Raw genomic sequence first — 14,041 nt, 5'->3', positions numbered from 1 at the left:
TATTTTATATAGTGCATATTGATTGATAGGATTCAAGCGCCTAAACAAGATGAGACTCAGAATTTGAAATCTTGAATGGCTACTTCAAAATATGTAACAGGGGAATTTTGAAAAATGGATTTCGACAAAATTTTGATATTCAAATAAAAAAAAAGTTGCTTTATACATTTTCATAAGTTTATAAATATGCAGGTTGGTAGAAAAATAAATGTTATTTCGTTTGGTTGCAGTTATTTCTTGTTGTATGTTTTTTTATTCCCAGAGTTCTGCTTTGTTAATTATACTACAGTAGCCTGGGTGCCCGGCGTTGCCTGGGTTTTTGAAGGTGCGTGTTGAGCAAAAAAAAGAAAAAAAGTGGTATTAGGCAGGCAGGCTCAAACCCGTACCGCGAAGAAGGAAAAGAACGTGAAAAAAAACGCGATGTTTTTGCCGTTGTTTCCATCGCCAAACCAGAAAGCTAGTCAATCGAAAAGAGGGGATGACTTTTGAAAATATTGACGAAGAAAGCGACCTCTCCTTGTAGAAAAATGCCCAGTTGAGGGTGAAATAATTAATGTTTTTAGACAATTTTTCAATATGTGTCATCTTAATGGTTGAGTTTTAAAACGATACCGATCTTGTGAAAATCCGTCGCCTCTGCCGAAAGTTTTAGACATACATACATACATACATACATACATACATACATACATTTAAACAGGCAGGTGAGGTTTATATTATAGACTAGCCTGGGTGCTCGGCGTTTCCCGGATGTTTGGAGTGATGAGCAAAAAAGAAAGTGGTAGTGGGCAGGCAGGCTTGAACCCGTGCCGCGAAGGCGGAAAAGAAAGTATTTAAAAAATCTGACGTCGTAGCCGATGTCTCCATGACGCGACCGGAAGTCAAAAGCGTTGAAATTAACTGAAATCAATCCAACGGAGACGATTACTTGCTAAAATGTCGGCGAAAATATCGACCCCTCCTTGTCCATAACGGCCGAGTTTAGGGTGAAGAAATTAATGTTCTAGGCCAATTTTTCGATATTTGTCGTCCGAGATGACGGTCTCCAATATGATATAGATGTTGTCAGGATCCGTTGTCTCTGTCGAAAGTTTTAGGCATACATACATACATACATACATACATACATACATACATACATGCATTAAACAGATAGGTGAGATTTATATTATAGATGATTAACTTTTTCTTTCTTCCTTTCTTTTTCAGTTTTTTCTTTTTTTCTATTTTTGTCTTTTTTTGTCTTTAAATTTTTTCTCTTTCATTCCTTCCTATTTAAATTACGTGTTTTCGACTGATCTGAAAATCAGACATGCAAATTATTTATGAACTACTGATAACACATATTAAATTTATTTATTGTCAGATTAAATAGACCCGTACGATGTATGCTTGACCGTGATGAAGATATGGTATCTTCCGGTACTAGACACCCTTACCTAGCACGGTATAAGGTAAGTGTAATATATAGATACTTTGTTTTATTGTCGTGCTTATATATATATCAAGGTTCAGAATATTCAAAGGTACTAACGAATGAATTTAACAAGGTGTATATAATAGTTCGCAATAATAAATAGGGCAAGATATATTTTTTTATTTATATTCAAATGAACATTTTTATGAGAATTTAACCCTTTAAAAGGAGGGACTTGTGTCGCCTGAAGAGGTCTTTAGTTATTTATAACTAATTGACCAACATGATTGTCATGATTGTGTAGCGGCATTAAAAATGTTTATTCGATTATAAGCATATATATATATATATATATATATATATATATATATGAAAATATATTCATGGTGATTAAATTACACAGAGGTGTCCACGTTTTATAACATCAGGAAATCTTCAGGCTAAATGCATGAATTTTATATATATATATATATATATATATATATATATATATATATATATATATATAAGCGTAGTGTTTAGTTTACCTAACTAACCAATAAGATTCGTTACTATTCCTCCCACGCGTGTAAAAGTTTTCATTGGCCAATGTTTCAGCTACTGTCAAAGGTCCGACTAACTTTTGGCATCCTTTTCTTTTGTTATACTGTGGCTTGTCCTTTTTTGTAAGTGTATCAAATATATGGGTAACTTTATTTAAACACGTGCATTATTTTTATTTTTCTATTTATTTTATAATTTGCTACAACCTCAGACTTTGATTAAGTTTATTGTTTGTATTTATTATGCGTATAGTTAATATAAAGTTAAATGTCTGCAGTCGCTTCTAAACTTGTGGGTATCTTTAGAATTAAAATTTTCAACCTCCTCATTAAAACATTAGCTACACGAGTCGTCTGATCAGTGACTGATTTTTCGTATAACTTCCCACTCGATTATTAGTTGGCGTTTGATTTCCAGCTATGTTTTTCGAGTGATGTTTTAATCGGTGTTTGTTGTTAGTGGGTGTGCTTTTATCGTTGTTATACTCATTTTTATACTATCTAGTATATTTTGTTATTCGGCTTTTCTGTAACAAATACTGAGGTTACGTAAACAATGTCACTTATTAAGCGATTATTTATAGTGAACAAACTGCACGAGATTCACAGTTACAGGTTTTTCTTTTTTATTGTTTAATTAACTCGCTTAGTTTTACTTATTATATTGCTATTATTAGTATTGTTGCTATATTTAACACTTTTCATTGATTATTTTTTCTCTACTAGTTTCGTTTAGAGCTTTCGCATTGTGTACTTTAATTATCAGTAGTGCAGCAATTGTAGGACGGTTTAAAGTTATTTTTGTTAGATATTTTATGCATCAAGTTTGTTATAGAGAAGTGTTTTTATAAGATTTGGAATTATCTAGCCAAATTTAGTTTTTAACGTCTGATTAAATGATATATTTATTTCTTCTGTTTTTTTATAATTATTGTACGACATAATCACGTTCAGACACCGGTTCTCATCAGATCCCCGAAGTTAAGCAACGTTGAGCCTGGTTAGTACCAGATGGGTAACCATTTGGGAATTCGAGGCGTTGTATGTGATTTCTGCTTATCTCGGCATTGTTTTCAGTCGTTCTGAACCTCCGCTTGTCACTGGTATTCAACAATGTCGACTCAGGAGAGGTGTGCTTGCCACAAAAATTCCACGCGCAGGCACCCTTACAGTGAAGGAAGACACCATATTGATCTACATTATCTGTAATTAGGGTCAACAATCGCAAAATGCCAATTGGAACCTCCACGTCGATCATTAAAGGAGACCAGTCGAACAGAATGCCCAGAACTCTCTTGTGAGCTCCACGGTTTTTATATTGAACTAGCTGTGCGCTCGGCGTTGCCCGGTCGAAAATATGCTGAAATATATTTTCATTTATGTAGATTTCGTATTTGTTAGTATAGAGTTAATTCTCTATTGATTATCATATTGTACCAGTCAAATGGGATCGAACAATAAAAAGACGAGAAAATCAGAATGCCAACCGTCATCGTCGGTTTAATTAGAAAAAGTGATTTCAGACTAAATTTTAAAGAATTAAGATCAGGCTAAGCGGGAAAAGAAAAATTCAGCCCGTGAGAGCTCATATTACTCTGACCAGAAATTGTCTAGACAGAACGAAACAGATCTTTCTAATAAGTGTTAAATTCGATGTCATTATTAAAAAGGTGGATGAGTGAGGATTATAAAGTTTTAAGGGTGGTAGAATCTTAGCTTATTAGTAATTATAAGGCTGTCGAAGAGTCATGACTGGAGATCGACTTCTCTTTGGGATACTGCACTGTCTAGAAAAAAACAATTTTCATTATTTCAGCTGTTTTGAAAGCTTTCCAATCGAATTATATGCATCGTCACGCTGGACTTAATTTTGGACCCAATTCTCTCTCAAGACTATTTTCGCATTTCGGATCAACTTGTGAGAATTTTCATGCAAGCTTAAATATTATGCGCGATTTGTTTTTATATATATTTTTTTACATATCCAACATTTGTTCACTTCTTTCTTGGCAATTTATAACTACAATAAGTTGCAGTTTCACTTGATGCAATCCATAACTAGAAAATTCTAGCATTGCTACAAATATGATTTGCTAATTTCTTTATGTCCTCTGATGAGAAGAATAACAAGAATTGCATTCTTTGAAAATCCGCGGAATAAGGAATTTGTAAATTGTTTGTTGGGGCATTCATTCGAACAAAAAATTTTTATTGTAAAGTTCAAGTTACAGTTTTAATTTTCTTTCTCATATAATAAGCTCTGCTCCCTATTGCGTATTGAGCTTTTTATGCGGTTGGGATTAAATTATCTATATATAAATACTGTTATTTATATTAGTTTGAAGTTTACCATTGCGTATATCAGTTAAACACTACACCCATTTGATTTCAATACTATATATATATATATATATATATATATATATATATATCATTATATATATATATCATAATATATATATCATATATATATCATAATATATATATCATATATATATCATAATATATATATCATATATATACGTATATCATAATATATATATATATCATACTATATATGCGTATATCATATATATATGTATGTATATATATATATATATATTATCTTAAATCCCCGAAACAGTATTTCATGGTAAACAACTGATGATCCTTTTAAAAATATATTATTACTGGTACTATAGTGAATTCGAGAGAGCAAGTTGATGAAGTGATTGCAGGTGATTGAATGACTTATTGACTAAATGGTTTTCTAACGAACGATAAAAAATATTTTTGTATAGTTTTAAAGGTTTAAAACTTCCAAGACTATATATATATATATATATATATATATATATATAGAGAGAGAGAGAGAGATAGAAAGTGATATATTTATATCATGATATACGTGTATATATAATAAATATTAATTATCCGTCCATTGATTTACATCATCGTTTTGTTGCAGTTTTATTTGTATTTTATTTTTGTTTGTTTTTCATTGTTTTTTCAATTTTTATACGTGTTCATTCTTTGAATTTTGTTTCCAGGTCGGATTCGACAATTCCGGAAAGGTTAAGGTACTCGAAATTGACTTGTACTCAAATTCTGGACACACCAGCGATTTATCAAACCATGTAAGTAGTAGGATCATTAATAAGAGCCGTGTTTTTTTCTTTCTTCACGTTTTTTTTTCTTTCTTCCCTCCCCTTGTCATAGGAAACTACATGATTCGGTTAGGCTAACGAGATTAAGTGACTGAGAATGTTATGGCTTTCTTTGCTTCGCCATATCCCCCCCCCCCATGCTTCCGGCACTGTTTGAGTCCAGTGGCAAGGAGAAGACCAGGACGACTGGGAACAATGCTGAGATAAGCGGAGAACACATACAGCACCTGAAAGTCCTAAATGGTCACCCATTTTAGTACTGACCAGGTTCAACGTTGCTTAACCTCGGTGATTTAGTAAATACTAGTAGGAACGATTCCTTATTATATCGAGAGTAGATATGTATTGGCTGCTCACCTCAGCAAGATGTGATACAAGGACTGAAAGTAGGGATATCCAGCCAGCGCTCATAAAAGAGGGGCATTCTGGCCTAGCAAAAAATGACTGGTCATCCACATCGGTAGGGGTGCCTCAGCAAACTTGCCCCACCAGAAAGTCGGGTGGCAAAGTCTGGGAGGGTGGACCTCCTAGTAATACTCAGGCAACGTACCTCAGTCCGAGAGATAATAGACTAGTTCCTGGCCCCTCATCTCTCAGGTTGATTGTCATGAACGAATTCTTTCTATTCAAGTCTTCAAGCAACCGAAGCAGCAAGGAGACTCATATAATGAGGCTATATCGATAGTATAAGTAAAAAGAAACAGTAGTATAACAGGCGTAATCGACATTGGTTTTCGTATTCTTCAAATTGAAATCAAAATGTTCCTTTTTATTCTTCTTTCAGGTTATGGAACGAGCAATAACTCACTGTGACAACGCCTACAAAATCCCGCACGTACGAATAACAGGAAAAACATGCAAGACGAACATTGCTTCAAACACTGCATTTCGAGGTTTTGGTGCACCTCAGGCAATGCTCGTCTGTGAAACTTGGATGGATGAAATATCCCGGTTTTTAGGAAAAACGGCACAAGAAGTAAGTCATCAGAAATACACCGATTTTCTTACTAGAAGGAATTCACGTCACTGGGCGGGTTCATGATACTCGAATACATGACGGCATGTCCAGCCTTTTCATCAACTTCCAGTTCTTATAATTCATCAGAATATAGTAAAACATTAGGTACCTCCACGGCGATGTGTAAAACGTCAGTATTACACACATTAATAGTGACGTCATCATTTCGTGTGTTTGTGTCAATTTCTACGGTTAAGCGTTCGCTTTATAATTGAAGTAACTTTCTTTTTGCTATGGATAAAAAATAATATAAAATGTACCTTTTGTAAAACAAATAGATTTTTATTAACGAACTACACAGATTAGAGTTAATAAAATTAATTTTAACGTCTTCTGTTGACACATGTATTTAAAGATAATGTTCCTTACAAGCCTCCGTACATTTTTGAAAAAAAATGCGCAAAACATAAGGACCACCCTTTTTAAATAAAATCAAAACGAATTTTTTAAGGCTGATTTTGGATTTACAAGAGTCTTATCAACCTTAATCTTATATGAATATATTTTTTCATTATTGGAAACCTGTTATTAAAAAATCCGTTTAAAATTCATATCGCGTAATATTTTAATTTAATATCATTTAAAGCATTTTAAAAAATAATTATTTTTTAGAATCGTTTTTTTGTTGTTGTTGTTGCTGTTGTAATTCGAATAATTATTTTACTGAAAAAAAATTATCAATAAAAAGTGTTTTTTAAACGTAATACTGACTTTATGTGCCGTTTTATTTACAACTTTGAGGTAAGTGAAATAAATAACAGGATTTTATATAAAAATTTCTATTTTTTTTTTTTATTATTTGATCTTTTCGGCTTTAAAAAATGTTCAAACTTTTCTGGACCCACATTTATTTTGTTTAGTTTTCGGACCCTGAAATATAGGGAGGTAGAACACCTAAAAATATATATATTTCCTCTAATATATTTAACGAAACCTACTTTTATTATGTAAGATTATTTAATAATGAATAAATATTGAAATTTTCAAGAAGATATGACTATTATTTGATTTTTACTAGATTTTTAAAACATGGGTATGTGGACGGCTTAAAAAACGTCACTACATAGGAACGTTGTTTTAAAGCGTCGATAATGTAAACACGATTTTTGCCTCGCATTTTTATTATTTTTGTATGCTGTAAAATTTTTTTGAATATTAGCAGTTTATTTGAAGCTTTTTTCTTTTAAATGGTAAAAAAGTTAGGATGATAATATCAAATTAAATTACAATTACGTTGTGTTACATATAGGGGGGGTTAAAACTGTGGTGTGTGTTGGAGGTATCTATAAAACGTGATTCATGAAGATAACAATATGAAAACAAGTTTAAATATCTTGCGCTTAGCTTTGAACGTATTGCAACTACCTGACCCTATCTGAAAACTTGAAGCAAAGAGACGTTCATTCGACGTCCTTTTTGACAGCCTTCGGCTTTTCCACAACAATCACTTTTTAGAAATTATCCAAAAGGAAAATACATATGAAGATTCTCTCTCTCTCTCTCTCTCTCTCTCTCACACACACACACACACACACGCTCTCTCTCTCTCTTGCTCGCGCTTTCTCTCTCTCTTTTCTTCTCGCTCTCTCTCTCTTTCTCTCTCTCTTAATTCTCATACATATGTTATATCTTCTCTCGCATATGAGACAAAACAAATATTGTTAGTTTCATCACTTCGACCTGAAGAGGATTTGCGATTGCTCTTGACGCGTCATAATTCTACTTTGATGTCTACACTTTGATATACGGTCTACACCTCGTAATTGCAATCAACGTAATATAGAATCATGGAAAATAGTTTTCCTAATTTGTTACAAAAAATGTGTGGTTACCGAGCCTGGAACATTAGCCCGAACCTTTAACCAGTAACTCCTATTCTAACCTCTAACCAGTAACTCCTATTCTAACCTCTAACCACTAACTCCTATTCTAACCTCTAACCAGTAACTCCTATTCTAACCTCTAACCAGTAACTCCTATTCTAACCTCTAACCAGTAACTCCTATTCTAACTTCTAACCAGTAACTCCTATTCTAACCTCTAACCAGTAACTCCTATTTTAACCTCTAACCAGTAACTCCTATTCTAACCTCTAACCAGTAACTCCTATTTAAACCTCTAACCAGTAACTCCTATTTAAACCTCTAACCAGTAACTCCTATTCTAACCTCTAACCATTAACTCCTATTCTTACCTCTAACCAGTAACTCCTATTCTTACCTCTAACCAGTAACTCCTATTCTAACCTCTAAACATTAACTCCTATTCTAACCTCTAACCAGTAACTCCTATTTAAACCTCTAACCAGTAACTCCTATTCTAACCTCTAACCACTAACTCCTATTTAAACCTCTAACCAGTAACTCCTATTCTAACCTCTAACCATTAACTCCTATTCTTACCTCTAACCAGTAACTCCTATTCTAACCTCTAAACAGTAACTCCTATTCTAACCTCTAACCAGTAACTCCTATTCTAACCTCTAACCAGTAACTCCTATTCTGACCTCTCACCAGTAATTCCTATTTTAACCTCTAACCAGTAACTCCTATTCTAACCTTTAACCAGTAACTCCTATTCTAACCTCTAACCACTAACTCCTATTCTAACCTCTAAACAGTAACTCCTATTCTAACCTCTAACCAGTAACTCCTATTCCAACCTCTAACCAGTAACTCCTATTCTAACCTCTAACCAGTAACTCCTATTCTAACTTCTAACCAGTTGCTCCTATTCTAACCTCTAACCACTAACTCCTATTTTAACCTCTAACCAGTAACTCCTATTCTAACCTCTAACCAGTAACTCCTATTCTAACTTCTAACCAGTAACTCCTATCCTAACCTCTAACCAGTAACTCCTATTCTAACCTCTAACCAGTAACTCGTATTCTAACCTCTAACCAGTAACTCCTATTCTAACCTCTAACTAGTAACTCCTATTCTAACCTCTAACCAGTAACTCCTATTCTAACCTCTAACCAGTAACTCCTATTCTAACCTCTAACCAATAACTCCTATTCTAACTTCTAACCAGTAGCTCCTATTCTAACCTTTAACCAGTAACTCCTATTCTAACCTCTAAACAGTAACTCCTATTCTAACCTCTAACCAGTAACTCCTGTTCTAACCTCTAACCAGTAACTCCTATTCTAACCTCTAACCAGTAACTCCTATTCTAACCTCTAACCAGTAACTCCTATTCTAACCTCTAACCAGTAACTCCTATTCTAACCTCTAACCAGTAACTCCTATTCTAACCTCTAACCAGTAAGTCCTATTCTAACTTCTAACCTGTAGCTCCTATTCTAACCTCTAACCAGTAACTCCTATTCTAACCTCTAACCAGTAACTCCTATTCTAACCTCTAACCCTAACCTCTAACCTTAATCCTTAGCCCTAACCCTAACGTTCAAAGGAAATACCGTGCGACATTTCAGCCATTATTCAACAAGAAGCTGCTGAAAGTTTAGTAATTCATTCCGACGAATGGAAAGCTTACGCTGATTTAAATAGACTCAATTTTTATCATTTTTCTGTATATCATCCACAAAATTTTCTTTGATTCCAACAATGAACTAAATACACCAGCTATTGAAAGATCATGGTTTGACGCAAAAATTCGTATATTAAAAAATATATATATAGTGTAGATATTAATGTAGCAAAAGGCGTACGGTGTAGATATTTTTTTTCTCGGTAACAGGCCTAAGTGATACCTATTTCTCAATGAACTGACTGTAAATTATCGTTCGCATTAAGTGGAAAATGACCGCTTGTTTCTTCTCTCACACTGTTGCAAAAGATGAATGGACGTGTTTGATATTCTCTTTTTTACTAGGTCCTTTCGACGTGACATTCAAATGTCTTAGATAGCTGAGTATTTTTACCGATCCTATCGACACTCGTTGTGTCTTCATGCACATTTATACATCTTTACTCACATTTCTTAACAATTAGAAAAAAAATAATGTGTGTATATATTTGTTTTTCATTTTACAACCATAAGTATTGACTCAGTCTATTACTATTGTGTCCGCAAACAAATGATTCACCGTCTGCTTCTTCAGATAGTAAGAGCCAAAATGAGAAAAGAGATATGATTTTTGGAGTCACGTGTGGCTATTAAGAAAACAAGAGAAATATAGAAAAAGAATTGCTTCCCTTTCGGCTTCTCTCAATCGACTAAATTAAAATTCGTATTTACTTGGGTGATCGGTTGAACAACATTTTCTTTTTCTTGAAAGTAAAGTTCAATATTTTTGCATACGTTCAATAGACACGAGTTGATAGTCAACCCAGAGCTGAAATCATTTCAAAGTATTTGCGCATATATGAATGCAAAATATCACAATTACTATGACACCAATTTGTCCAATGCAGATCACATATTATATGAAATAAAAAGAGAGAAGTTTATATATATATATATATATATATATATATATATATATACTACTTACTACCAAGAAACAGCCCTAAAAAATAGTGGATACAAAAATATCGATATCAAATATAAGCAACAAAACACCAACAACTATAATAAAATTAAAAATAGAAGGAAAAGAACTATAATTTTGTATACGGCCCCATGCAATCAAATGTTAAAAACAAAACTTGGCAAGAAATTTCTAGATCTTATTGAAAAGCACTTTCCCGCAGCCAACCCCTTACACAAAATCTTCAATAAAAATACCTTAAAGTTATCCTACAGTTGTTGCGAAAATTTAGAGATAATAATTAAAGCACATAATAACAAAATACTAAATAAAAACAATGTAAACAACAACAAAATAAACAATAAACAAGTAGACACCATGACAAAAATAAAACCAACACTAGCAGAAATAATAATAATAATAATAATAATAATAATAATAATAATAATAATAATAATAATAATAATAACAAACCAACCCCGGACAAGAACAACCATACCATAAATAAAGATACTAATAACGAACAAGATAAATGCAACTGTAGACACCGCACACTTTGCCCAGTTCAAAATAAATGTCTAACAAAAAGCGTAGTTTATCAAGCAACAATATTTGCGGAAAAAAACCCGAATAACAAGAAATATTACGTAGGCATGACTTCCTCAGATTTCAAAACCCGATACTATGACCACAAAAGTACATTCAACAATAAAAAACACCGTATAAAAATAACACTAGCGAATAAATACTGGGAACTCAAAGAAAGCGGACATTCGCCGGTAGTTGAATGGAAAATAATAAGACAAGCTACCACGTGTAGGCATTTAGACGACCCATGTAAATTATGCCTTCATGAAAAATTTGCTATCCTGTACTTTAAAGAACCCCAAAATCTATTAACCTGTAGAAGAGAAATAGCAAATAACTGTGTTCACAAAATAAAACTTACTCTATGATAGCGATACAAAATAGCTTTAAAACTAACAAAAACAATAGAAAATAAACAAATAAATAAATTAAATAAACATGAATATACATAAACGATCACACATATATATGTATATATATGTACATATATGTATGTACACATATATATATTTATATATGTAAAAATAAATAAATAAAAAAAATAAAAATAAAAATTAAAAAAAAAAGGAGAAGGTCTGCCTTAAACCACTAACCTAGTTCTAAAACAGATCCTTTGTTCGATAAAATGCATGCCCATTGGCTGATAGGAAGCGGCGCAGTGGATACTAGAAAGCTGATTGGCTAACTAAAATCCTCAACAGAAGAGGACCATATAAAAACGAGAAACAACCATAGAATTCGCGCATAAGCCTGACGAATCCTAGAGTGGATGAAACGCCGAATATTCAGTGTAGCTTAATCGCCATATATATTTTATAAATTACTATATATATATATATATATATATATATATATATATATATATATATATATATATATATATATGGGAGTGTATGCAGAGTGAGCAAAAAACTACTATCCATTGAATCGTTAATAAAAGTAATGATCCATTTTTTTATTCAACCACATTTGGTACAACTAAACTTCAATCTATACTTAACAGGCCCAATCATGAATCGTGTTTCAATATACGAGGACATTTTGGAGATCGATTGATCAGTGTAAGATATGATACTAAATAGGCTTCACATTCACCAGAACTTAACTGCCCATATTTTTTTAGTCTATGCTTCACTGGTTCACTGACTTCAGTCATTAATTTTAGCAGTCTTTGTTTTATCACCTTTTAATAGAAACAGCTGGCTCCGATGCGTACAGTTTTCAATGATTCTGGCACACTCCTCTTTTGGCATTGTCATGATTTGAACCCTAACCCGACGCTCTCCAATTCAGGGGTTGTTTTGATAAACACTATCGTTACGATAATCCCGCGAATAAAAATCTGGAATGTTAAGGGCCGGTGAATGTGGAGCCCATTTACGATCATATCTCCTACTGATGACACAATCTCCAAAGTGTCACCATAAAGTTATCATATACCTGCCTTGTCTATAAATGTTTAGCAATCTTTGTGTTATAGCTGGCCAATGATAAGCAGAACTAAGTACAATGTGAAAAATTGTCTATACCACACGCCTTTTTTTTTTTTTTTTCACTGTCCTGATTTGGGTTGTAATAGTTGTCTCCCGTTCAGGAATAGTCTGAAGATTGTTTTGATATTTGAGATAAAAATTTGAGAGAGTTTAGATTCAGTGAGTATAAATCCAGTCTTATTAATGAGACGTTCACCAAAGTGTCCCCGCATATTTTACGGTGATAACTGCTGGATATCTATAACTGAAATTTGGTGAATAAGTCACGCAAAGGTTAAAGTTTATTTGTCCAAATATTGTTAGATTGCAGAAATGATTATGAATTTCATTAACGACTTCATAGATAGAATGTTGGGGCAGTCATTCTGTAGTACTACATAGGGTATTTTTTGTTGATGGAAACGCTGTCTTTTTATTGTTTCTTTATCGGTTATATTTATCTCTTCCAGGTTCGATCGATCAACTTGTATAAAAAAGGAGAAGAAACTTACTATCGCCAAATAAATGACCAAGACACAGTGCGACAATGTTGGGAAGAATGTATGGAAAAATCGAACTACGACGAAAGGAAAAAAGACACTGAACTATTTAATAGGTAAATGTAATCCCGACAAGTATTCTTAACATGCTTCTATATGAAGCTCTGTCTGTCATTCAATTCATGTTTAAGGTTAAAACCTCATTTTAGATACATCCACGCATTTCTATACGCGGCTCTGTCCGTTCATACGTCTGTCTATCAATTTTGCTTTATGACACGATGAGATTGCGGGTGAAACAATTAATTAATTAATTGAGTTAAATTAATTATGGAACACACATATATATATATATATATATATATATATATATATATATATATATATATATATATTAGTCCTCGCGCGAAAGAGCAGAACACAAAATGTTTTTAAATAATAATAATAATAATAATAATAATAATAATAATAATAATAATAATAATAATAATAATAATAGAATAACAATAACAAAGACTTTCGCTGGCGAGGACTACTATCGAGTTATACAGTCCTTTTGAAATTTTCATTTCTATTTTTCTCGTTATCTACTGAATATTTTTAATGAAACCTATGTGAAATATGTTCCTTATTAAATTGTAAAGATTTTCTATTCTGAAAGAAGTTTTAAAAAATTTAATCTAAAAATGTTATTTTAAAGTTTTTGTTAAAAAAATTCAGATTTTCTCATTATTCAGACATGTATGACAAAGAGGAAGTTGTAAAAAGAGTTGTGGTGTGAGGAGAAATACAAACTGAAACAGAGAGAATATTCAGACCTGTAATAATACAAAGAGGGGGTGCAAAAATGAGTTGTGGTGTGAAGAGAAATACAAACTGAAATAGAGAGTAGGAGAGTTTATAAAAACTCTCCTTGCAAA

General features: G+C 32.7%; 1 protein-coding gene across 4 annotated transcripts in view; it reads left to right on the top strand.

Moving 5' to 3' along the window:
- The window catches only part of LOC145255760 (xanthine dehydrogenase/oxidase-like), a 183,764-nt gene that overhangs the window by 119,310 nt on the left and 50,413 nt on the right, over positions 1-14,041 (top strand). For all 4 annotated transcript variants that reach the window (XM_080114419.1, XM_080114417.1, XM_080114418.1 and 1 more), the window contains exons 24-27: positions 1,367-1,454; positions 4,989-5,075; positions 5,890-6,081; positions 13,092-13,237. In XM_080114419.1, coding sequence (XP_079970545.1) covers positions 1,367-1,454; positions 4,989-5,075; positions 5,890-6,081; positions 13,092-13,237 — 513 coding nt within the window. The remainder of the gene's footprint in view (positions 1-1,366; positions 1,455-4,988; positions 5,076-5,889; positions 6,082-13,091; positions 13,238-14,041) is intronic.

This window comes from Euprymna scolopes, chromosome 31 (genome assembly GCF_053919585.1).
Source record: "Euprymna scolopes isolate OS-2025 chromosome 31, ASM5391958v1, whole genome shotgun sequence".
Lineage (NCBI taxonomy): Eukaryota > Metazoa > Mollusca > Cephalopoda > Sepiida > Sepiolidae > Euprymna > Euprymna scolopes.
The sequence above is the reverse complement of the archived record's forward strand: the minus strand, read 5'-3'. Positions and strand labels throughout refer to the sequence as shown.